Source organism: Saimiri boliviensis, chromosome 7 (assembly GCF_048565385.1).
Source record: "Saimiri boliviensis isolate mSaiBol1 chromosome 7, mSaiBol1.pri, whole genome shotgun sequence".
Lineage (NCBI taxonomy): Eukaryota > Metazoa > Chordata > Mammalia > Primates > Cebidae > Saimiri > Saimiri boliviensis.
Genome location: NC_133455.1, coordinates 118319487 through 118345977, shown reverse-complemented (window position 1 = coordinate 118345977; position 26491 = coordinate 118319487). Strand labels below are relative to the sequence as shown.

The following is a 26491-nucleotide window of genomic DNA, read 5'->3' as shown; positions in this document are numbered from 1 at the left end:
AGTGGGTAAGAATAAGGAAAATGTCTTTTGTTGTTGGTAAAGACAATGTTAGGGGTTGAAAGTAATATATTTTTACTCAAAAAATACCCAACGAGATTTCTAGTCAAGGCCAAGTTATCATTTGCACAAGCAACCTGGAAATGCCCTCTTGGTCCTACTGATGGTGTCCCATGGTTCATACAGATCCCTGGATGAATTCAGGTGGCTACTCTGGCTCTGAGGTCATGCCACGAGAACCTTTCTCATACATCAGATAGAGTCCACTTCCTTCAGTTGAATGCCTTTACCCCTCAGTCTGTGCTGCCCATAGGATAAGCACCATGCATAAGAAGGTGGGTGCCTCGGCTTCGGCATCGCCGTTGAGTCACCCTCAAGAATCCCACTGGAATTCTGTGAGGAGTGAGGATGCAAATCCATGAACTATTCCAAGGCTGCTGTGGTTTTCACAGGTTTAAACTTACCTCTTGGAATTCCCCATTGTAAAGTCATTGTTGGCTGGTTGGCATTACGAAGCAGTTCAGAGAAGTCAGACCAGTCTGCACCCAAATACCAGCCACACCATCTCCTGAGCTAGTGACTTGAACTGTGGTTTTCAAGTCAGTTTCCTCATTGTGGAATGGAGATAAGGATGCCTTCCTTGCAGGGTCATCGTGAGGCTGAAATAAAATAAAGGCCTCACGGAAACACATACCATGTGCTTCCTTAATGCTAGCTCTCTTTCCTGATTGTGGTAGTGACTGTATTTTCCAGTTAAAATTGTACCACGTGTTCTGAGAGGTGTAAGTATTTTTATATCACTACCAATATGTATTGATGGGTAAAATGACACAGAACTTTAAATATTGGGGCCACCCTGCAAATTCTAGGACTTATGATTGTATAATTTGTAATGCCTGATACAGGCCTAGCCTCATAGTTGACACTTGATGAATGCTGAAATATTTCTTAATCATAGGGAGGAAAAAAAAATCTCAGTAACCTTTTACAGCAATGTTTGATTGCAGGGCTTACTGTTAATTTTTTTTTTTTTAAAAACCTTACTCTGCAAAGATAATACAGGTCTGGGTAAGAGGGAGACTTAAGATGCTTTGACTTAATTGTATTCATTTGACAGAAGCAATATATGGCCTTCTGATTTTAGGAGGTAACCATCCAGAAAGGCAGAAGAAACGGACAGTTTCAGTTCTAAACAAGAACCCGAGTATCTCATGTCCTGAACCATCTGCATAAACTAGAGAAAGGGCACTCCTTTAGACTGGTGAAGCGGGCCCCTTGGAAGATCCCCACATCAACATTGAGTTCGGTTTGTCTGGCGCACCCTCTCCCTGAGGGCTGAATGGGCCATCTGGGTAACCTCCAGAGGAGACTCCAGACCCCAGGAATATAGTTCCCACCCATCCTAATATTCACAGGGTACACCCATTTTTCCCCCCCTTGGAAGTACTGATATGTATTCTGCAAGATGAATGTTGAGAGTCAAACATCATTTGGCTTGTAAAAATCTAATGACTCAGCATCTAGAGGGATGTCGCTTTCAGGGCGGGGAGACACTGGACACCAAGAAGAAAGCCAGCTTGGGCCCCCGGTTTAGACATCTGGTACCTCTCTGGATGAAAAGAAATCATGAACTTCACTTCTGTGATTCGATGGATTTGGATTTTGTTACTTCAGAATTTGTATTTGAATCTCTGTGGTGTTCTTTCTAGCCCAGATGCTAGGGTATGCTGTTTCTTTCTGGGGAGATTCCAAAAATGTTACTGTCTGTGGCTGTGTGTACAATGTATATTTAGAAAAGAAGACTGGCATTTGCATCTTCTCTCAAATTCTTTACGTTATCTCACTGAATTTTGGAGTGGACAAAATATTCAATATTTTTTTCAAGTGAAAAGTTAACTTTCAAGAGTATATTACTTTTGGTTCTCGTGTTTGTCTGTTTGTGCTTTCCTGGTGGCAGAAAGCTGGAAAACTGTAGAGCTCAAATTTTAGCGTATTTAATTTTTGGGTAATGTGTCTATAGCTTGTTAATAAAAGCTTACTTAATGAAAGCCAGCATCACCATCACTTGAATCATTTTTGCAGCCAGAAGAGTGTACTTAAATAATTGTGTATTCAGACTTCACTTTAGTCAATTTCAATAATTCCCATAGGAGAGGTTTCTTCTATGAATCTGTAGAAGTTGATGATACTGCAAGCATCAGCTTTCTCAGGCAGCTTTTCTAAACACCTGCAGGGTGGCAAAGAGCTCCTTCTCTCAAAATATTGAATATTGCTGGCATGACCACTCTGTCGCCGGTGCCTGCTGTTTCCCATCTTATCTGGGTTGCAGGTTTCTTCGCAGTGATGGGACACCGAAGTGCAACAGGATGAAAGCTTGCCTGTGGCATCCTTACCCTAGCTGCGGGGAAATGGCCACCATCCTGTGTCCATGACACTTGTCCTCCTCAGGACTTTCAACGTAGGCTTCAGAAGCCATCACTGGGGGCAGTCCTGGCATTTATAATGGAGATAGGGACAATTTTCAGGAAAAGTTTCTATATCAAGGGCATCTCCGTTCTGCAGCAGAGGAGTCTTGGAAATTACCTGCAAACCATCTTTTTGCAAGCACAAGCAACTTTATGTCTGTGTTTCTTAATGCCAAAAATGCTTTATTTCCAGACTGTTAACATTTAGTTAGCGGTAGGCTCTAAGTTTCTCAACCCCTCAGCCTTTTCAGAGGGTAAAATAACAACTGTGTAAATGTTCCCTGTGATTTATGGAAGCTTTCTATTGAATAATTTTGAAGAGGGAAAGACCTTTTGGTAATAATATTCGTTTTTTGACTCTTCTGTTATAACATGGAACCTGAGGGTAGGGGTGGGTAGACACGGAGAAATGCCATTCTCCTACTGAGCACAAAATGTATACGCCTGTTTTATAGGGAAGTCACGGGCTCCTAAGCATTCAGTTTAAAAATGAGCAAAATTAGCTGGGTACCCTTCATTGGCCCTTCATGGTTAGGGGAGGAATGGAAAAGGGAACGTAACTCATTTTGGCTTCAGTCCTTGCGCTTTCAAGAGACCACCCTACTCCATACTCCATTTTTTTTTTTTTAAAAGCTTCCTATAATGGTTAGTGAAATTTACATTTCAGCCCTTGCCTGCAACAGTTCTCAGCCTATTTTGTCTTCCCAGTGCTTTATGCTGCCTCCTTGACACCCTGCTTGTCGGTATTACAGTTGGCCTCAGAAATTGCAGTGCTTTTCTTTTGTTCCGCTGGTTGGTTTGATAGGTTGTATCTGCACATTTGAGAGCAGCAGATTTTATTTTTTACAGCATCTAAACAATAATGGTACCACATCACCGCATTCTTAGTCACATCATTGACCTCCACCAGTAGTTTATCCCCCTATACCACTTGAATACATTAATATCACTGTCTGTAGCATTTTAATTTAATTAGAGCAGTGGTTATAATCCTCTTGGGAAAATCTTTATCCCCCACCCCCCCGTCCCCTCCCACACACACCCACTCCCTGTGATGTTAAAAGAAAGCACCTCTGTTTTTCATCTGTTTTAGAGGTGAGTGAGCTGTAAGCTGGGACTCTCACCACCACCCCCTCCTTTGTTGGGGGTGGATAAAGAGAGTAAAGAGGATCCCTTTATTTGGGAAATTGGATGTTAGGGTTCTTAAGCTTCTCTCTTTCCATGTCTCCATCTGAGATAGTGGTATTTGCTTAATTTTTCCAATTGCTGATAGTCTGCTGATGTGCCAGGGTAGATAGATGTTAAGTGTGTGGTTATTGCAGTAGAGTTAAAAAAAAAAAAAAAAGAGGACTGTGAGAGTCACTCTAGAGATTCACAAAAAGAGAGACAAAAGGAGTGTCTGTAGTGTGGGGTTCCCGAGACTGTGTTTTGCTGTCCTTGGAACGGAGCCCACACGCTGTATAGCATCTTTTTGAGGTCCCCGAGTGCTCTGCAGCCACTGAGCCCAGAGTTACCTTAGCGTGCCATGGTTGCCAGAAAAGTACTTTCAGGCCCTAGAAGCACATTTTGCATTTGTCCGTCTTGGTCAAGGTAAGCTCTCTTTTGTTGCTGACATGCCTCTTCATTGAACCTTTGAAAAAGAGCTTACGGTGTGGAAAACTGTCCTCCAGCTGAGTAGAAACCATCAGGAATGTGAGGAGATCAGTGGGCCACAGTTTCTCTCTCTCTGGCCTTCCTCTTATAAGTTTTCATCATGAAATAGCACAGTTGTCTCCATCTAAAATTGTTTGGACTGGGTTTGTGGGGGATGGCATCAAATCCCAGAGCAGGTGCAGAAGTGTGGTGTTTCAGGGTGAGGTCAGGGAGCCATGTAGAAGTGAAAGCACACCAAGGGGTTGCTTTTAAAGAGAGCACAGTGAAATGAAGGTCTGATGCAAATGATAATTTAGTAAATCACAGGATATACACTTTCAGGGTAATAGCTAACCAGACTCTCTTGTCAGTAGGCTGGAGATGGAGTTCCCAAGAAATGAAGTGCGGTCAGCCTGGAGGGCTGGGTTTCTTCCAGCTTGCCTTGGTGGAGCTGGAGGAGGCGGGCATGAGGCCACCGCGGCACTCTGGTGAACTAGCCAGAGGGTCTCGCTTCAAGGGAAAGAAGAGGCACTGAATTTCAAACTGATACCTTGTTTTTTCTCTCGCACTGGTGTAACACCATTTGAAGACCCTTTGCCTGCTGATATTTTCTTCACCAAGTTTCACTTCTGCAAAATCCCTAACAAAACAGAAAGCTATTTGTGAGAATAAGGTTAATGGTAGATATCTAGATATATAAAGGGATTACGGGGGTGTCAGACAACAGTTGAAGAGTATGGAGAATTTGTTAAATTAGAAAAACAGACTTTTGAAATGCTCAAAAGTCCACCTCACCTTTAAAACCTCTGAACAGATTTTCTGTTTCGTGTGTGTGTGTGTGTGTGTGTGTGTGTGTGTGTGTGTTTGCTTTGTTCATCCCAAACTACCAAAAAGTATAACCTATAAAGTTTCTCAAAATATGTGTGATGCTTGGTAAAGTTCAAGAAAAGTGCAATTGAAGGTTTTGCCTCTGGGTGACTTTTCACAGGACATTTTAATTGCCACAGACATGAAACCTGAGATATATGTGCCTGCCCTTCATTAAGAAATTCACCAGGAAACTTCAGGATATATGTTTAAACAGAAATATTCCAACTGCCCTAGTTGCTTCTGGTGGGTGCCTTAGGGAAGGTACAGCAATTTCATTTGGAAATTGTAACAATATGTATACATTAATTTAAAATCAAAACTTCCTACCACAACTGCCAAACTTTCCAGGCTATGAGCGGAAGAGAAACTTTAATTTTTGGTTATAGGGCCGGGGACTTCCCTGCTTCCCTTTGCACATTTGATGAGGTGTAAAATGTTAAAGAATTATCTTTCCAAAACGTAAACACCATCTTCCCTTTACATCAATGTACGATTTTCTTTTGCTCCTGATTTTTATTTTCTTAGTGGCATCTTACTGGTCTTTCCTTTCCACCATATTTCTGGACATTGTATGTTCCACTTTACATTACCCTGTTAAACTACAGACACTCCTGAAGTTATGTTTACCTATGGACTGCAAGTCAACCTAGTTGGTATGTTGATCTAAGATGCAAATTGCACTGCTGTTCTGCTGAACCCAATAGTTGGTTTCTTGCCATTATTTGCTGCATTTTAACTTAAAACTCACAGCAATCCTTCCCACTTCATCTACTTTGTTTTAATTGATCTAGCAAATGCTGCTTGTTTGAATTTAAATGGAGGAGCCACTGAAGCTCTCCCCACCCTTTGACAGTCAATAAGGGGTCCAACAATACTTCTTTTAAATTCAAATAGTTCTTTGAATGTACTATGAAATACTTCAGAGGGAAAGGAAATATTGATTCTGAGATGGAGAATGAAGGAACAAGGAGATATTCCTTACTATTGCGGATAATTCCTTGCAATGAAGACAGAAATTAGACGTTGGATATTTTTGGTTGTGGTTGCTGTGTGGTGAGATGTGGACAATAGAAACATCTTGCTTGTGGATTTAAGTTCTAAATCTAGAACTCATCTTTGAAGCTGTCACTTCACTTATTTGGCTGACTGTCTGTGGAAGTGAATCTAGAATCATTGTTTGATTAGAAGCTGGGAATATTGCTACAGAAAAGGAAATGTGGCATTAGTCTATTGATGGCATTAATTATGTGACTTGGGTAAGTCACTTTTTAGAAAGTTGCCGTTCTCTTGAACATATTTTTTTGTTCCCTTTTGTCCCTGTTTACTTGCACAGACCACAGGGTGTACACCTATTGACCTGAGTCCAACGTGATGGCCATTTTCAATGATTGCAGAGTTTTGTTATATAGCCCTAGTGCTAGGCATCTGAAAGACAACTGTATACAGCATCTCTACAGAGAGAACCAGCCGGATTGCTTGGGAAGCTGGTAGTGCAAGTGCCCCTTTTGCTCCCCACCCCCCAGATGATCTGGCATCTCCATTCCAAGCTTTCATTGTCTCTCTCCCCCTCCCCTCTTCCTGCCCTTATTTTTAACAGCAGGAACGAATTTCATATACACCTCCAGAGAGTCCAGTGCCGAGTTACGCTTCCTCAACGCCACTTCATGTTCCAGTGCCTCGAGCGCTCAGGATGGAGGAAGACTCGATCCGCCTGCCTGCGCACCTGCGTGAGTGTCCGTGACCCGCGAGGGGCAGACGATTGATGGCGTGGGGCAGCAGCGGGGGGTGTGGGGGGCAGGCAGTGGGCCGCAGGCCAGAGAGGGGCAAGCTCTGAGGTGGTTTTCACAGGACTTGGCCATGCTGCTTTGGAATCGTTCACACCCCCCACCCCCAATTGTCTTTGAAAAGTTTCAGATTCCTGTTCCTTATTCTCAGTGTGTTAATTTCTTCCCTATGACATGTTAAAACAAAACAAAACAAAACAGAAAAAACCCTGGAAACATGCAGTATATGGCAGAGCCAACTAACTCTCCTAGCAGACAAGATGTTTTTGTGTGTGTGCAAAGTTTATCTGTATTCCCAAATTCACGCTTACTCAACTTTAATATTTTCTTTGGTCCTAAATTGTGCTCAGTTTGTGAGTCAGACTCACTCCTGCTTTGTTTTTAAGCTGTGCGCTCTTCCTTTCTTTCCAGGGCCCTCCCTCCCCTCCCCGTCTGGGCTGGCTACTTCTTCCCTTCTTTTTCTAGGCCTGCCTAGGTCCGCTCTCTTACCCTCTCTCGAAGTCTCTCCTCCGCGCTCTCTCGCTTCTCTTGTGCTTGCCTTGCCCCAGCAGCTGCAGTCCACAATGCTTCCACCTTGCTCTCCCAGATCATCCCTACCCCTTGGCCCACCACGTCCCCATCTCATTCCTCAGCTGCAACTTGGCAGAGGTTGGGCACGTACACACCTGTGCTGCTGATACTGGTCGCCAAGGCCGTTGACATCTGCTGTGTCCTTTTTGTCTGCCTTTCTCTTACTGCCACCCAGCTCAGGTGATAAAACGGGACTGGAGCAGCTGGAGAGACTGAATCACCTGATTCCCGCCCTCTTCACAGTGTCTAAGAAAATGCCAGCTTCTCTGCCTTGAATGTTATCTTCAGGGCACAAGACTAGGTTATAGAGGACACTTGGGGTCACCTTGGCCCTTTCAATGACTTAAATGGTGGCCCAGTCTTGCTCACCATCTCTCTCTGGCATGGCGATGCTCCCAGCTTCCTTTCCTCCTGTTCCACCCTCCCCGGAAGATCGCTTTCTGAATGCAGAGGGCAATAGGAGAGAGAGGATACAAGTTCTTCCTTTCTCTCTCTGATAATTCAGGGAATGAGATGACTGTGATACTGGGGTTCCTGGGGGAACACTGCTGGCTTATGTCTTCTGCCCCCACCGTGTAGACGGTTGCTGGGATGTTTGCAAGGAGTTGGGGGCATGGGAAGCCTTTCCCTCCTGCAGCTTGCTGCTTCCATCAGTTTTTACAACGCTGCTGCCTACTGTGGTCAAGACATTTCCGCTTCGCTTGGGCAGGAGGTAAAGGACACCGCGCTATTCTGCTGTCTTTTCCTCCACTTTGAAGGAGGTTGGAACTGTAAAGGTGCCGGGGTCATGGCTGGGAACGTCAGTGTCCTTAGGAAACCGGAACGTTATGGCACCATGGGAGCAGACACAACTGGAAAAGAAACAGCAGCCAGGTGATAGCAAATTGTCCTCCAGAAGTCATCTTGTGACCAATAGATTCACTTCAGAAATATTTGCCTCAGGATGGAACATGCTCATGCCACCCAGGCAGAACGCTTCTGCTGCCTAATTCATTCATTTATCCATCCCACAAATAGTTATTGATTGCCTCTGCTGTGCCCAGCACTCTTCTGTGTCCTGGGGGTGCCGAAATGAACAAAGCAGAAAAACTCCCCTGCTCTGTGGAACTTAAATTCTAGCACAGAGGAAAAAAATATCAAATACTCATCACAAACAGGCTGAGATTTCTTTCGTAACTTTTTATTCCTATATTTTGCAACATCCCCAACGAGGCCCTCACTCCTGGTTTACTTCTGGATATCTTGACATATGGAAGCTCCTTAACTATCTTCCATGAGATGTTATCATGATAAAACAAACAAGCGAGCAAACACACCAAACTGGAGGTCAGGAGAGCTGAACTTTTAGCTAGTTCTGCTGTTCCGCCACAGTAGAACATGATGGTATTGCTAAGTTGAAGGCATTTTTGGCTGCTTATTTTAAAGAGATACTCACCAGACTGGTATGCATCTAAGTGACTTCTTTTCACCGTTTTCCATTGATTACCAGATGAGTGATTTAACGCAGTTCTCCTAGTATAAAATACTGTGTGTGAACAAGAAAATGTTTAACAGCCTTCCTAACTTTAAAATACTATGATTCTCTTTGGAGGCATCTTTCTCCTTACTTTGAATTGTTTCTTCCATACTAACACTTGAGTTTCTCCTTGAGAAGACAGTTTGCTTATTGAGCTGCATCTGTGCTGCTTACCAGCATTTTAGTAGCTCCTTCTGTGTGCCTAGCACACAACCATAATAGCTAATATTTATCATGGGATTATACTGTACCAGATACTGGGTGAAGTCCTTTACAGGAATTCTTTTAATTCATTCTCACAATACCTATAAGGTATTTTATCTTCATGTCACACATAAGGGCTTAGACAATTTAAGTAATTTTTCAGGGTCAATCGCAGAACCCATAAGAGAGAGTCAAGACTCAAACTCAGTTCTGTCCGACTCCAGAGCCTGGGATCTTATATCCATTATACCACCATAAAGTATGTGTTTAGTAAATATCTTTTGGATAGATGGATGGATGGATGGATGGATGGATGGATGGATGGATGGATGAATTCAGCATTGACACTTAGCCAGTGTTCACTGATGTGGTCATAGTGTTGGTTTATGGCTGGAATCTATTCTAATTGCTGTTCCGTCTGTTCTGTCTGCTGTTGAATGGCTTTCATAGCACACTTCGAAGAATGGATAGATTCCCCACGTAGACAACTATAAAATACAGAACTGTAGCATATTCCTGGAATCCTTGCCATTTCGTCAGTAGTTAGATGACGGATTCAGGTTATGGTAACGATTTTGCCTGGATGCCTCCTCTATGGCAGTCTAACTTGATACACTTCTCCTTAGCAATCTGCAAGAGACCTGTTGTGACGCCGCTGGTTCTGACATCTGTATCGAATCCTCTGGAAGTGGAGGTTCCCAGGCTCTTGCTGTTTGCCCCCAGCTGGGGCTTTCCGAATGAGGCTGAGCTTCCGTCCTCCTCCTCCTGTTCTAGGATTCTGCTGCTTGTCATCTCGTTTGAGAGGAGCATATAAGCCCTACGGTGACTGAAGCTGCGCCACACACTTGAAGATGCATCCCAGCTGAGTTTCCAAACCTAAAAGAAAATAAATATTCTAAGCAGGGAATTGGGTTATTAATCTGGGATTCCAGACAATTCCCAGTGGAATGCTCATGGAAAGTACGGGGAAGAATCTCAAAGCCAAGACAGCAGCGGGACATTTATGGTATTGCTAAGTTGAAGGCATTTTTAGCTGCTTATTTTAAAGAGATACTCACCAGACTGGTATGTCTCGAAGTGACTTCTTTTCACTAGTTTCCATTGATTACCAGATAAATCCTCTCGCTTAATTCTTTCTTTCTCTTTTTTCATTCTTAATTCAACATATATTCTTGCAGGTGGGGGTTGAAGGGAGGAGAGATCTTAATATTTAAGATTCTCATACAGAGAGTTTCTCACCATTTTATTCTGCAAACACAGAGCTAGACCCAAACTGAAGACACAACATAGCAAATTAGCAAGTTATTGAGAAGTAACGAGTGATGCCTTTTGCTTTTATTTGCCAGCGATAAAAGCGAAGTGATAAATGGAGTAAACTGTTAGGTGCTGATTAGTGAGGACTTGAAAAACGACTGGCAAAGCAGCCTGGGCTGAGGGCAGGAGGAGAGCCCGGGGAAAGAAGGCAGGCCCGTGCCGTCCTGCTCTGACTCACCGCCCAGATGAGCAGGACAGTGCCCTTCAACAGCAGCACGCCCCTCCTCATCGGGAGAGCAAACACAAGGATGTTTGTTGAGAGGATAGAAGGGCCATCATTTTTTTCTTCTTCATCTTATTCCATAAAGGGTACTGAATGTTTTTTGAAGCTTGAGGGAGGAAGAGCCAAATTACAACAATTACAGCAGACAGGTGGAACAAAAAGTTTCATTCTTTCAAGGAACATAATAAGCCTTGCATCGTAGCTTGAAAACACTTGAAAGACCGAGGACCCCCAAGGGTGCCCAGGAAGGATCACTCCTGACTCCAAGCAGAGAAGGGCTGTTGCTGGGGGCAAATGATACCTTTGCCCAGTTCTCACCAGGACTCGTAGTCTCGCGAGGGAGGGATGTTTTCTGATTTGTCTACCCAAAGGCCACCCTTTTTCTAAACTCGTGGGGGAGAGGCTGCTGAAGGGGGCAGTTAAAGCACCTCACGAAGTGCTGCCAGCCTGCTGATTGGCAGAGACTTACCTTACGAAACACTGGGCCTCAGACAGTGATGGGCAGGCCCAGCCTTACGATAGCAGTGTTAAGTATCATTCAGATTGATGGGGCAGAATTTAAATAATTAAATGTCTTTGTTTTAAATTTCTTTTAAACATGATCATCTCACATCTAGTTGACGTTGTGTCATTTGCCCGCAGACCTTGCATTTTGTGGTGTCCATTTGGCCTTCTACAGTCCCTGTGAATGATATTTAAAAATCGGAACCTAGGACTCATTCATCATATTTAATAGGGTTAGGGTTTATGATGTTGCGGGTTAATAAATAGCCATAATAGCTGCTCGGTGTTTTCTGGAGTCAGAACACCAGAAATAGTCCCTTGGCTCTCTTTCCTCTCCTTGTGAATCTTTCAGAATTCTTACATTACTACTCCGGCTTGTGTGTGTTTAATAATTTAATTTAATGCCTTCCTTTGGAAACGTTACCTCGCTGCTCACCCACTCGGCTGTTTTGCCTTTCAGCAGAGTAACTGAGTTTAAGACAGCCACGTGACAGGCAAAGCTATATTAGAACCAGCATAGTGAGAAGGGATGCACTGCCTCTCTTGTCTAATTGGGTAGGAGCAACAATTTTATATACTTTCACATTATGTTTGTTCCCAAAAAAAGAGGCAAAACTGGGAGCTGAACATGATCATCGTTATTATTTTATATTTTTATACATAACAAGACGCGCTCATACTTACTGTCTCACTTAATTGCACAGCGGTCCTTGAAGTAGGTGCTGTTAATTCGGTTTGACGAGCTGACCGTGGCTCTGATAGGTCAGCTGGACTGTCCCGGTTCACACAGCATGTGAAGGGCCGAATGTGACTGCTCCTTCTTGAAATCACCTTTCAGCTTTTTTAGGAGAAAACATAATGACAGAGTTTCATGGACTTGAAAGTAGGGGCACTGCTGACTGCTGAAGCCTGGGTACAGGGACAGGGACAGAGGTGGTTCCAGTGATGCCACCTCATCATGCAGTTGTGCTGAATCCCCAGCAGACTGGCTTCTCCCTCTCAATAGCATGAGGTAGAGGCATCGGGATCACAGCTGGTCCCTATGGATAGTATATTCTGGTTTTGTTCACCAGTCCTGCTGCCTCACCCTCTTTGCACTCTCGTGAGCTCAGGTTAAAGTTGAATTTCTCCCTGCAACCAAAATGATGGGCTAGCTCGGAGAGGGCTCAATCCAGTGTCCCAATTCCCCAGCATTTTGCTAGGGGTGCCCTTCTAAGAACAGGGTCCCACCGCGTTTTGAAGTCTCCAAATAAAAAACCATGGTCATAGAAAGGACTCGGGTCCAGATAGATGTGAATGGACTTTAATTTCAGGATTGGCTTTTTCTATTAGATGATTTAACCTCTCTAAGACTCAAGTTTCTAATGACGCCTACTAATGAGGGCTTCTTAGAAGTATCAGAGCTCATTTCTGTGTCACGCCTGGCACGGCGCCTGGCCTGCAGTGGCCAGGTAGCTCACCAGAGTTCCATTTCCGTTTCTGGCTATGGCGGATAGCCTGTGAGGACCCCATGCAGGACCAAAGGGAAACATGCGTGTCCTCGTCCATCTGTTTCATTCAAGAAAGGACCTAGAGTTCTGTCTGTGTCGTACCGAGACTTAATTTTCCTAAGTCACGATGGAAATACACTTTACTTTCAGACGGTCCCCTGTGACTTCTAGGGACTCAGTTTTGCTCTAGGCCACTCCATCCCAGGACCTTTTCCTACCCACACCTCCCTCCCTCCATCTGGAACTTTCTTCCCGGTCTTGCCTGAATCTGCACATCTCCTTCTTTAGCCTTCCCCACTCTTCTGATACCTATCAAGCCCTCCCCTGTCCTTTGCTATCACATCAGCGTTCCAAAAATGGCCTCTCCTCACAGCTGCCCATGACGTGCAGTGATCTCACCAGCAGAGTTGAGATGAGGACAAGGAGAAGAGACTTAATTCTCTGTCAGTATCTTACAAAGCAGTAATGACTCCTAACAAAGCCGACGAGCCACTGGCATTCTAGACTTCGTACCCCCTTGAGCCTTCTTTTGGGTGCCTTCACTTTTTACATTCCAATGCTTGGAAGGCTTTCGACTTTCCCCTCAGCACATGTGGCTGAACAAGGGCCCTGGTTAGCTGCTTCAAACAGCTTGAAGAGCAAAAACAGCCCACAGCAGAACAGCCAGGATGCTTTGGAAGGGAAATTTCCTTTTTGGGTTTGCTGTCTGAAAGAATTTCCGATGCAGGCAAACGTTAATTCTTAGCTCCACGCTTCCTGATAAGGAAGCAGCTTCAATAAACGCAGCTATTTATAGATATCTTTTTTTTTTTTTAAGAAAAAAAATATATAACCAGAGGTTTACTGACCTTTTCTTTCACTTCACATGTCATGCAGCGAGCTCTGTGTACATTTAAGGCAGTTCCTCCAGCATCAGCTCTGCGAAAGTGGCCCTGGTTTTGCTGTGGGGGACGGGGAGGGGAGGGGAGGATAAGGACGGTATGGCACCCCATTAGAGTCACAGGCTGTCCCTTTCCTCGGAGTTCTGAAGCTGATGTTTGGAAACTGTTGGCAATGGGTTGTCCCTGCCTGGTGCTCTGCATTATTTATTTGAGCTCAGAGATGCCCAGTTGTATCTAGACTCAACACTGAAAGGCTGTGGCAGACTAAGGAGAGAAAGTTCTTAAAAAATAAAAGGCGATGAGAACCAGCCCATTTTATGGGACTTGAACAACAACAGGAAATCAGAAACTTCGTTTCCATTTCTTATTTCTCCTGTCTGTTGCCTCCTCTTGGACTTTCTCAACCCTCAATACCACTGTGGTCTTTCTCTTGTCATGGTGGGGTTCTGAAGATGGAGGAGTTCCTGTCCGTGAGCTCCACCGCCACCCTTACATCTATCTACCTGATACTTTGTGGGTTAAGCTGAGTATATACAAATACAGTAGTTTCCATTCTCAAAGAACTGACATTTTCTCCCATTTTGCTTCATGCCTGACTTAGATCACAAATCAGCAACTCAGACTTTCGGTGTTTCTGGCAGGATGACCTTGACAGCTTCATCAGGGGTAAATGTTAGCAGGAACGTTTAGATGTTGCCGCTTTTGCTGTTGCCCTGGGTGGATTCTGACTCTCAGTTGCCTGTACCATGTGTGAGTCTTTTGTGGTTCATTTTTGTCAACTCTTCTGAAGGAGGGGTAGAGCAGGACTTGAGACATTTAAACTGGCTCTGGCTCTGGGCACGTGCCGAAGTAAATTCCCAAGTATAATTAGTCACACTGCCCCGATATTTACTGCTTCCATCTTGGGTGGGTGGAGGAAACCCCATTCTTTCAAAATTGGTCTCCATTTCTGCTTCCAGCAGATCATGGATACTAGTAGCTCTCATGGATGCTAGTACTAACAGGGCTGCAAGATGCCAGTAGTAGAAATGCAGATTGGAGGTACAGACATGGATAAAGAGCTGTAGATAGGGGGTGGGTGAGGATTGGATGCCTAGAAGGCAGAGTTTATGGCACAGGGGTGTGCAGGGGATACCCTATTTTACGAGGTCGGCTGAAGCTGAATTCTCTGTTTTTGGGGTGGAGTACTAACTAAAGTAGTTTACCGAGGATGGTGAAGGTTTGTAAGGAAAGATGTAACAATTCTTTTTAAAAATCACCTAAAACAAGTTTTAGGGTGTTAAACAGCACCATCTGAAGAAAAATTATAGGGGTATCCGGCAATTTATGGAGCTCTGCTTTAGAAGTATCATTGTTAGGATTTTATTACCCATTCGTGTTTTCCAGAAGTAGCTCATCTTTGCTATTGAGCTTTTAATTTTTTAGTCTTTGTACCGTCCCTGCCTGCCCACAGGAGCCTGTGTTTTTCCTTATGAGCCACTCTGAGGTCAACTACCTTTGAGATCATAAAGCCACTCTAGAGAATCTCTATGGCAGTGTTGTATGGAATAAGAAATAATGATCACTACTATTACATATATGTGTGTGTGTATCTATTTATCTATCTATCTATATGCTTCATATATATTATTCTGAATAATCACAAACACTACACTGTAGCTATTATACCTGAGGCTCAGAAGTGGTAAACCACTTGCCCGAGGTCACACAGAGAGAAAGTGGAGGAGCCCCAATTTGAATCCACATCTAATTCCAACACACAGACTTTGCTTTTCCACTTCATCCTATTCTTCATCTTTAAAGATATGAAGAACAAAATTAAGTTGTTTCATTTTATCTATTGGTTAGAATATCCAAGCCAGCAAGCTCATTTTTGTTAAGCGTAATATAAATTACTGACAAGAGGGCCCAGAGGGATAAAATCAGAGCTATAAACCAAGATTTTTTCTGAACTTGAAGCAAGATAAATTTCTGTATCCAATCCTGTATGCACACTGTTACCTGCCAAATATTCTCAGGTATGTGTATCAATTCTGGAGTGTTGGAAACAAAATTAAATGAAGTAAAAAGAGGTTCCTTGCCTCTGATTTTCCATCTTTTTAAAAGAGATGATCTACCTCACAGATTGTTATTAAACAGTAAGAAAGATGCTGTGATGGAATGAAGATAGTATTACGGAGTTTATACCTTGAAACACTGAACTTCCTGATAATTTGTGTTAAGCCAACATGCTTCAGAAAATTTGCCTGACATTTGGTGCCTTAGTTTACCCACATGGCATATGTGCTAGAACATTCTACAACAGGGTAAGACGGCAGAGCACATGCTCTTGTGGGGGTCAGTTCCCTGAGCTCTGGTTCTGCGTGGCTGTTTACTTGGGTCATCTCCCAGCGGTTCATTCCATCTCCCAGGACTGTGGTTTCCACATCTGCAAAGTGAAGCATCCTGAGCGTGTGATTCCTCAGTTCTCTCCGACTCAGACATCGTGGTGTTCTCTAGTTCCAGAAGAGAAATGCAAGGGGTATCGGCAGGGGAGCCTTATCGGTAAATGCCAAATATCATGATCATTCACTTGATTTCCAGGGCTCAGCATCCACTTTTAGTGCAGATGGTGGTACTTTCATGACACAGGAAATTGTCCTCCATTTTAGCTGTGATTGTCCTGTGAGGAAGGAAATATGGAAATCCAACACCCAACTCTGTTAAGCATTTCCCTGTGGTTCCTGTGATTGAGATCGGGTTCACGCTTTTGTGAGATGAGAACTGGGGCCAGCTCCTAGGCTTTGCAGGGCTTCTGAAGACTGTCCCCAGCACTCTCTTGCCTCATGCTGGTTCCCGGGACCTTACAGCCAGATCGCAGGCCAGCTCTCCCTTCTCATAGTCCCCTCTCTGGCCTGAGAATTGTCAGCAGCTTGGCCCTTTGCACCACGCACCACGCACAGGTGTGGCTTCTGCTAACTATCTACTTGACCTCAACTGTGTGATTAGTGGGAATCCCCTCCGCAACTCAAGGCGTGTTTGCCTTTCCTGTAAGCTGTAAAAAATTTCAGTCTGCATTTTTCTTACTCTGGAGATGGTATCCACTGGGTTTTAGGCTTTACAGAGCCGGCTGATCTGCCTGGAGAGGCCTTACCATCCTCCCTTTGCCGGCTCCATAGCACATGCACAATTAATACTGCATTAATTAATTATGGGAGAAAAAAAGCACAGTTGGCAAGGGAATGAAGGCTTTCAGCTTCTAACGTGAAGGCTTTGATGCTGAGCTTTCAAGTACATTTCCATCCGCCTCAGCCAGCAGAGAGAATCTGTGACACTTATACCATCCCCTGGGCATGAAAACTCACACCCAAGGAAACTATTTCTAAATAGAGGCCCTCAACAAGTTGCTGGAATCATCTACTCATTGCCATGGGCTGTGAAAAGGGGGTGTAAGATTAGGGAGAAAAGACTCGCCCAAAGCAGCAGTGATTCGTGACCAAAGCTGATGAGGGGTTTCATTTTGTCTCCGTAAGTAGCTCTTAAGCCCCCGACATCAGGAACTCTTTGTAGAGAAGCAAATATGAGTAAGTGATTTGGTGCCAGCCCTTGTGAGGACATAAAACGACTCTCCTTCCTTCTCCTCCTTGTATGCCTTGCTTCAGGAGGGATCCCTACAGGGTGTTATTCGGGTGGGTTGGAAGGTTCATCTCTCTCGGGCATGGTTTCCCACTAGATGGGAGCAAAGTCGGAGAGAAAATGCTTTCCTTTTTCATTCCGGTTCCTTCATACCGTTGTTCTTGAACTGCTACGCTCCCACGCTGACTCCTTTCCCTTCGCCTATGACATGGCAGTGAAGCCACCTCACAAAGTCCCCTCTCTGGACAGACACAGTTCTCATTCCCCTACTTACAACTCTGTCAAGCATTTTTCGTGGGGCTCTTGCCATCCTTAACATCTGGCCATGATTCGAATAGTCACCCAGATAGCTGGAGTTTTATTAAAGGTCTTTTGGGAACACAAAAGTAGAAATTCCCTGAGAGAGATTTTTCCTCACTTGAGACTCATGGGTTATAATCAAAACGATGCTTTACTGCCCTGACCCAGTGCTGAGAGGAGCTTCAGAGACCCGCAGAAACCTAAACATGTAAAATTTGGTTTTTACCAAATCTATGTTGGACATCGTGAAAGAAAAATAAGTTTTTCTTCTGATTTTTAGAGAAAAATTTTACTTCAGATGAATCCAAGTGTGTGTGCAGGCACGCGTTTTCATTGGGATCATCTTGCAGCTATTATCCCAGATATCTGCTTCACAAAGCTTGTGATTATTCCTACTGCTGGGATGATTCCTACCACCCCAGTGAACGGGGGGAAAAAACCTGAAATACAGCTGGGTATTGTAGCACTGGGACCGTGCAGACGTCTGGTGCTTCTTTGTTTGCTAAAGAAGTATTGAGATTGAGAAAGTGGCTTCCTTCTAAACCTTCATTGTTCAGATAGCATTACTTTGGACCCAGGACAGAGGGCTTATAGTTGACTGTGAACAGGGTGAATGTTATATTTAAGCAGGGAATGTGGTCACCCAGTTGCAATGATTTAGAGTGCTTTGAACATAAATATCTCCCACAATGAATGACCAGGGTGCCTGAAATTCCATTGTTGAGACATTCCTTTTGGATCAGGCATTATTTCCACATAGCTCCACTTTTAAAAGTAAATCATTCTGGCAGCAGATAGTTATGGATAGAGATAATTAATACCTCAAGTCCCTAATATCTTAATGAAAATTAGCTTATCAGAGCTCTTGAATCTTTTGAAGTGGAAGGACCGTGGCCAGCATGGAGGGGATAGGACTGGAAATAAACACTATGATTTTGCTTAGGGCTGGCCTTCTCCGTGGAGAGGACACGTAAGATTAGATGGAAAATCCAGGCCTCCTGATTTCGACAAAACATTGTGAACCTGAAGCTCTGAGGCCAAAATGAGCGTCTGCTACTTGCTGTGCATGGCCCTTGGTCTCGAGACGGTGTCAGCATCAGTCTTGGCCAAACAAGGTCAGGTCTCCTCTGGCACACTGGCAGTTCCAGGATGTGCAAGTCGTCTGCATGTCTTTGATAGAAGTAATGAATTTGGGAGTATAAATCTGAATTCTTAAGCCTTTCAACCATTCTCATTAAACGTCTTTACTCGTGGGATGATCACATGTTTCATCATAATGCCCAGACCTTACAGATGTGTACAGGGCATGGTAATCTAAGTCTCGAGTTGAGGTAAGTGGTCAGGAAAATATTGGTCCTTGGCGAACCTGAAGGAGCTACCAGAGCTTGGTGGCCTCTGTGTGTGTGACATGGAGGAGGTGTGTGCAGAGTTTGGGGGAAAGACCCTGTGTAGCTCTCCATGTGGAATAGTAACTTGCATTTATGGAGTGCTTCTGGTAGGCAGTTTTCACATGTATTATATTATTTGACTCTCTAGGCCATCCTGTGAACTGGGTTTTATCATCTTCATCTTACTGATGAAAAGTCAAAGAGGCAGAGGAACTTGGTCAGAGTCACCTAGCTGGTAGATGGGAGACAGGGCCACCCAGTCTGTACTTTTCCTCCCAATAGATGCCAAAGCCCTATTCCCTAATCTCTTCTCTTTAAGAACATGAAAAGTAATGTTGGGTCCCCCTCTGAGACCTAACTGTGGTTAAAGCTTCACAAGTTTTAGAAAAACGGAATAATAACTCACTAAAATAAAAATGTAAAGCTACCCCACAGAAAAATATCTACCGCAACCCAAAACCTCAAGGTTTATATATTCAGATGTTAGCGAGCTCACTGCTCTCACTAGTTCCTTGCTCTGTTTCCTGGTAAATACTGTCCCTTTCTGAGCCCTGGCACGCAAATAGTATAATAAGATCAGATCCCATCCTCCTGCCATTCCAGTGCAGTCTGATTGCAGAGTGGAAATCCAGGGCTGTCTTAGATCCTCATCTATCTACGTGTGTCGTGGTCCTGACCACTTGATACGCAATCTCCAGTTCAATACCATTCCTTCTTTTTGTGCTTTAGGTCCGTGTGTTGTTTTCTTTTCACAACACTTTTTTTTTAATGACATGATTTGAAATGGAAAATTAAAAACTTAACTGTGAGTCTGGCAGTTTCCTGCTAATGCCTCTTTGCTAAGAAGCTTCATAAAATACTGTATCTGTTTCATTCAGCACAGCTGCTATGGGCTCTCACCACTTAGCCACTCACACAATATGTCTGAGAGATTAATTTTTATAAGGCTGTGGTTTGAGATATCTCCCCTCTCCTTGTTTTAGTTAAAATCCTCACTGGGACAGTGTGTGTGGGAAAAAAACCCCACCACCCTGGATAAAAGGTACTCTGGTAATGTACATGCGTTCGGAACTATAATTTGTCATTTTGTTTTCTTGTGCCCTCTTCGTTTGAAATGCTGGAGGCTTTCTGCCAGAAGTCTCAAGTTTGTGTATGAGACTGAGAGGAAAACCAGAGTAGGTGCCTTGTGCTGAGACTGTCCTGGGATAGCTCTGTGTGTGTGTGTGTGTGTGTGTGTGTGTGTGTTGCAGGTATGCTTATCTCTTCATAAAAGCCGCAGGTACTGGTTGCCTCTCGCAGAGGTAAAACTCTTGGCAGCTCACAGGAGGTGATGATGAAGCAGAGGGAGGAAGGGGTGGCCCAGGGTCAGTTTCGGTGGGGTCCCCACTTGCTGGGTGAAAGCCGAACTGTTTATCCACACATCCCAGTCCCAGCGGCAGCAGAAAGCCAGGGGTGTTTTCAGGTCTCAGCTGCCAAAGAGTCTTGAAGCAGCTCTGCTCAAAGGCATATGCTGGGCTCACTTCTGAGGGAAATTTCCTTTTTGGGGAAGTTGAAGCAAAGGAATTTCCTGTGTGGGCAGACAGAGCTTCCTGACTTGAAGGCTTCTTGGAAGGGAAACAGTTTCATAATGAAATGACAAATTAAAGACATACCAGCCGGGTTCACTTCAAAACAGCTATTGAGAGTGCAGGCAAAGCCCTATTATACTCCCTCACAGAACAAAAATAAATCCCATCCTGACAGGTTTCTGTATGCCGGATTATATCCGTCCCCCCACACCTTTCTTCACAGCCTTCTTCATGCGCCCTTCCTCCCACCCCCGCCATTAGCTGCCACCAGCTCCATCTTGAACAGCTCTCCAGAGCCGCCGCAGCCAGGCCGGGAGCCGGTGTCTTGCTGCCTGGCTTTGTGGCTTTGCCCATCCCTGACCTGCACGGAGGCCTTCTGGGTTATGTGACAGCCCCGTGCCACCGAGACACAGCAATGCCCTCTTTCCTTCCCCCTTTGACATAAAGCAATGATTGAAGACGTCTTCAGGAATGGGGTGGAGGCGGGCAGTGGGGGCAGAATGCAGCCATTTCCTCAGGCCAGCCTTTAAAATCTTGAAGGCAGTAAATAAGTGCTCCTCCGGTCTTGGGAGCTGTGTCTGAAGTCTTTGCTTTGTTGAAGGGAGTAGGGCTCTGTGCTGGGCAGACGATGCTCTTATACCTGATCGTGTCATCTTCTGCCGTTCCGTCAGCCTGCGTGTTGTGCTTTGTTTTGATTCTAAAATGGACATCATGATGCCTTAGGAACTACATTTCTTTAATGGAACAGGCTAGGAGAAAGAAGGATGGCAGTCTCATTTGGGTCCGTATCTGAGAATAGTCATTATTAATTGGGCTTAAGTTAATGAAATAAAAAAGACACAGGCTTTGGAATCAAGGGCGAGCTCTAGCAATATACAACCAGCAGTGTAACCTTGAACAAGTCACTGAACAAGTCACTGAACCTCCCAGCCTCAGTTTCCTTATCTCTAAAATGGGCACAGTAATACCTTTTTCACGTTGTTGTGAGGAAATTAGATTAGGATTTCAAAGACACTTTGTGAATTCCTCTAAAGCCTTCATACTTCTTATTAAACCACTATTGGGATCTTTGGGGACTAAAATACAGTATTAGTCTAAGATAGTCGAATTGTAGAATTTGTAGATCAATTTGGCATGTATCTATTAGAAGTCTTTTATGTGTGCAGCATGGCTGGGCTCTGTGGGGCAAGATAAACAAGTGTAAAGTTTTGGGTGGTCACATGGTGCAGCAGAAAGGAGGTTGTACTTGGGGACTGGAGGCCCCCCAGGGTTCAATCCTGGCAGTCTCTCACTTATCCATGGCTTGGTGTAAACGATTTAACCTTGATGGGCCTCAGTTGCTCTTCTGTAAAACTGGGAGAAATTTTAGAGTAAATCCGACTCTGGAACTTCAGTAAACTCTGTCCAACTCTAACATTCTATAATCAATTTCAAGAGGCTTTTGCCTTTAGCAGCTGTTTATAGGATTTATTCTAAAGAGTAAGGAAGAAATATTCATTGTATAACAGCTTGTCTGATGAAGAAGCTTGCATGAAAAAGCTAGACTTTTTTTTATAAGTATATCTGATGTAAACAGGAAAAATTGGTGCCTGCCAGACATGCGTCTATAGCAACTTGTTTTGAGGGGGTCTCTGAGTGAATGGTGACGTGAAAGTGACTTAGGATCATGGGTCGAACGTGAGTTTGCTCAAGAGAGCCTGTCTCGGGGCTTTGGTTTGCTTCCTCCCAGCTGCTTCAGGGGACACTCAGGACATTTCCAAAAGGCTGCTCATTTAAGCCATTCGTGTTGTGGTTCTCCTTGTCCAAACTGGTTTCCACGGTAGTCTCAGTGTTGGCTGGTTCTGCCGATTTGATTTTTCTTTTTAATGTTCTGCTATATAGTTTTAGGACTGCTGCAACTTTCTTCCCCTATCTTTCCGTTTGTATTAGTAAAGAACTAGTAGAAGACTGAGGCAAAATTGCTAAGTACCCATTTCGATTAGAGAAAACCAAGGTACCAGCAAACTTAGATACCATGTGGAAAGTCACAGTTTATTGGGTGTGTACTATGTGTTTGAATAAATTGCCTCATTAATTTCATTCTCGCAACAAGCCTGGCAGGTAGCTGATGGTATCTTTGCTTTACACATACAGAAACTAGGGCTTAGAGATGGTAAGTAATTGGGTCAAGGCCACAGAACTGGCTGGGAGCAGAGCCAGAATTTGAACTCATGTCAGCCTGCTCCAGAGCCTGTGTTCTTAAGCCCCTTAGCGCACCCCTTCTGTCTTTTGACTGCTGTTAAATTGACCTCATGCTTAGACCTGAAGTCAAACCCATACCAGGGCGGCAAAAAGAAACAAAACTAACCTCATAGTCCGCATACTCTTGAAATGGCAGAAAAGCCTGCAACTTTCCATTGTGGAAAATAATATACCCGGGTGATAAGCTGAGCAAACATCACCCTTCCCCTCGCCTCTGAAAGAGAGCCTGTTCTGGTTCATCCTGGGGCCAGCTTGGCCTGGAACCCAACTGGCCAGCTCTGTCCACACTTTGCATATTAGGACAGAAATTTGCTCATCACATTCCAGCTACATAAAGAAAGTGGCCAGCACCTGATTGCCTCCTTCTTCTTGTGAAATTCCTTGGAAATACCATTTGTGCCTGCCTGGGCTTGTTCTGAAGAAAATTCAAATCTCGTTCTATTTAACAAGGATTGATTGAAGAACCACTATGCTCAGTGCTAGGAAGACAAAGATAAGCAAGGAAGGATCTCAGAATAAGAAGAAAAAAAACTTGGATAATCATTATCAGAACCAGTATTTATTGAAAACCTACTGTACCCAGTAGAGTGATAATTACAGGAGGTAAATACCTAAAACTTACGTAACTCTTCACAGAATATACATTTGTTCTTGATTCTGTGTTTGATTTTATTAGCTTTCCTCTGTACACATAAGCTTTTAGTGTATGTCCTATTGCTGAAGTACAGAGTTTTATTATTTTTCACTTATTTGGGCATAGATAGCTCCAGAATTAACTTATCTTCCTTATTCTCATTGTTAATCTCATTTTTCTTCCCTGGAGAATATGGACTTTCAAAACTATTTTTCAATCAAGGCCAAAATATTTTTTAAAATTCACTTCTATTTAAAACACAGATAACATCCAGGAGAAAATCTAAGAATAAAAAAAATGATTTTGATGGCACCTAATTATAAAAGATTCACAGTACTAAGTTATTCTTTGGCATGTGTAGCAAAATACTATGTAGGTGTCATTTTGAGTTCATAGTAAGGGGAGAAATGGTGTCATTTCTCCTGCAGAGAAATTTAATCTCTCGCTTTAATCTTTCATTGGCCTATAGCAAACAGTGAGGTCTTCTAAAAAATTATTTTCCTGGGCCGGGCATGGTGGCTCACGCCGGTGGTCCCAGCACTTCGGGAGGCCAAGTCGGGCAGATCACAAGGTCAGGAGATTGAGACCATCCCGGCTAACCTGGTGAAACCCCGTTTCTATTAAAAGCACAAAAAAATTAGCTGGGTGTGGTGGCACATGCTTGTAGTTCCAGCTACTTGGAGGCTGAGGCAGGAGAATCGCTTGAACCTGGGAGTTGGAGGTTGCAGTGAGCCAAGATCGTGCCACCGCCTGGGTGGCAGAGCGAGACTCCATCTCAAAAAAATAATAATAATAATTCTTTTCCCTCATATTCCCTATTTGAGCTTAAGGTAGAAAAAAGGAAAGTATTCTTGAAATGCTGTGACCAGATCTACACTGTAGCATGCTCCTTTGCTCCTCCATTGAGGAAGTGCAGGGAGGTGGAAGAGATTGAGGGGTTGATTATTTTTTTTGTTTGGAAGTGAGAAGGGAGGGTAGTGGCGGTTTGGAATAAGAGCTGTTTTCAGAACGGGTGTGCACCCTCCAGTAGCCCAGAGCTCCTACTCCTCAGGTGTGACTCTTACCTGTATCCTTGGGCAGGTGGCAGGGGAGAAGAATGGTCATGGGCTGAATAGGCTCTCACCGGGGCAAGATGGCTGACAGGTGGATGGAATTCAACATCCTTTCCTTTCAATTTAAAAGTAGAAAGTTGCTAATGAGTAAGTTTGAGTTATATCATCTTTTAAATAGCCCCTGCTCTTCAGATGCAGGTGCTGGTATTTGGAGAAATGCAGGGAAAAGAGCTCTGGGGAAAAGGAACAAGCGTCCTTAGCCTTGAGCTCCCCAGTAGACCCTCAGGCCTTGCCTTGCATGTGGTGGGGAGGGGGTGACAGTACCTTCTCCTGCGCCTGACAGTTTCCCTGCACCCCAAGACCCTGTGTGACTGAGGCAGTGGCCGGGTTTCAGGAGGGGCATTCAGAGGAAGGAAGTTCCCCCTCCTTCACTTACCTCATGCTCACTGGATACTGAGTTGCCTGTGCCCATGTTAAAGGAAGCCAGAGAACTATCCATCCCCATGCGATCCAGGTCCGTCCTGAAGCCTGGGGGTTCTGAACATAAATATGGTGGTTCCAGCCATCCTTCTGTGACTCTTGGAATTCCTGACAGAGAGGGTCATACCTAGCCACTGTCAGCCGGATACTAGACTTGTTTTGTTAGGCCCTTCCTCCTTCCCTTCGTCTGCTTGTCTTCCAATCTTAGGATTTAGAGAAAATTAAAATAAACCTTCTTCTAGAAAGGTGTCAGGGACCCATGCACAAATGTAGCCTTTTCGATGCTTGAGAAAGAATGCCTTTTTGACTTCTGTCAATAAAGTTATGGCTAATGAGTAAGTAACAGCATGTGCCTGTGGTCCCAATTATTCAGGAGGCTGAAGCGGGAGGATTGCTTGAGCCCATGAGTTCAAGGCTGCAGTGAGCCATGATTGTGCCACCACATTCCAGCCTGAACAACAGGGCAAGACCTCATCTCTTAAAAAAAAAAAAAAATGCATATACAGTGACTCTGTGGCACCCTCATGGTTGGGCCAATGGGCTTGCATAAGACCCATGGTGATTTTGATATGCTTTAACTTGTGACCAACATCTAATCTATTTGTGTCTCCCATTAGAGACTGGTTGTGACAGCATTGCCATTGACCTGCCACATACAGGAGCTCCAGTGTCTGAAAACACAGCAGGACTTTGTAGGGATTAACACTGAACAGTGCTTTCACATTTTACAGCTCAGTGTGATGAGCGAGATACTGTGTGAACAGTGCATTGCAGCTATCAGTAAGAGGTAGGGTAGGCAGTGATTCCAGTGGTATCCCGCTCCACATTGTCATTTTGTTTCTTTGGTCAACTAATATAAGAACTGAGCCTGTAACTCTAACCTAGGGAGCCACTGCTGTGTGTTAACTTTGTTGCTTTAAAATCTTAAGACACCTTTTCACTCTCTCTACTTTGTGTGAGCAGTCATACTTTTAATGATATTTAAAAGTCAAACTCTAAATACTTTGGAGCTAAATCTCAGTAGAGATAAACTTTACACTGGTGGGAGTGGGGGCAGAGAAACCCTTCTGGGAGTCAGAATGAGATACTTGTGTGTCTGGACGGGTGGCAGGTTTGTATGTTACCAGAGTGATCTCCATGGTTACGGATCAACATGGAACCAGTGACAGCTCTACACTAAGAGCTTCAGGTTCCCATGAGAAAGTGGATTCTCACAGCAAATAGAGAGGAAGAAATCAAGAAATAGGGATCCACACTCCTCTTCCCTGTAAAGTTCTGGCCATGAAGTTTCAGTTTGTATAACCAACACCATGTCCTATTTAACCACTTGGGTCCCTCTAAGTTAAACCAAGACTCTTAGGAGAATGCAGTATTCTCTCAGATTTCAACTAAATTCATACAAGGTTTAATCAGACTTGCATAGCAAAGAACTGTATTGCAATAAAGCAAGAACGTAACTTGCAGCCAGGCTGCTTGGCTCCCAGATCCAGCTCTGACACTGTGACATGAGGAAATCACCTCACAGGTTCTTATTTTCCAGTTCTCAAATCCCCACCAGTGCTGATGGTCAATCATCCAATTATATTGAAAGCCCTTAGTATGACACATTAGCAGTAAGAAAGGTAGATGACAGAAAATAATACAGTGTGCCTTTTCCTATACCATCAAAGGTATGATAATGTTGTGACCGTGTGTATAAAAACTTTCAAACACCTAAAAAGTAGAAGGTGTGATTCATCTTTGTTAAAGATTAATCTCCGAGT

The 26491-nt window shown here is 44.0% G+C and overlaps 1 protein-coding gene across 3 annotated transcripts in view; it reads left to right on the top strand.

Moving 5' to 3' along the window:
- The window catches only part of ETV6 (ETS variant transcription factor 6), a 246973-nt gene that overhangs the window by 103492 nt on the left and 116990 nt on the right, over positions 1 to 26491 (top strand). Inside the window, exon 2 of one of the 3 annotated variants that reach the window (XM_039461675.2) lies at positions 6565 to 6691. The exons of 1 other annotated variant lie outside the window; for it this stretch is intronic. In XM_039461675.2, the coding sequence (XP_039317609.1) occupies positions 6565 to 6691 (127 nt within the window). Of the gene's footprint in view, positions 1 to 6561; positions 6692 to 26491 lie in introns of all 3 variants that reach the window. One more of the 3 variants, XM_039461674.2, reaches the window with a different exon arrangement.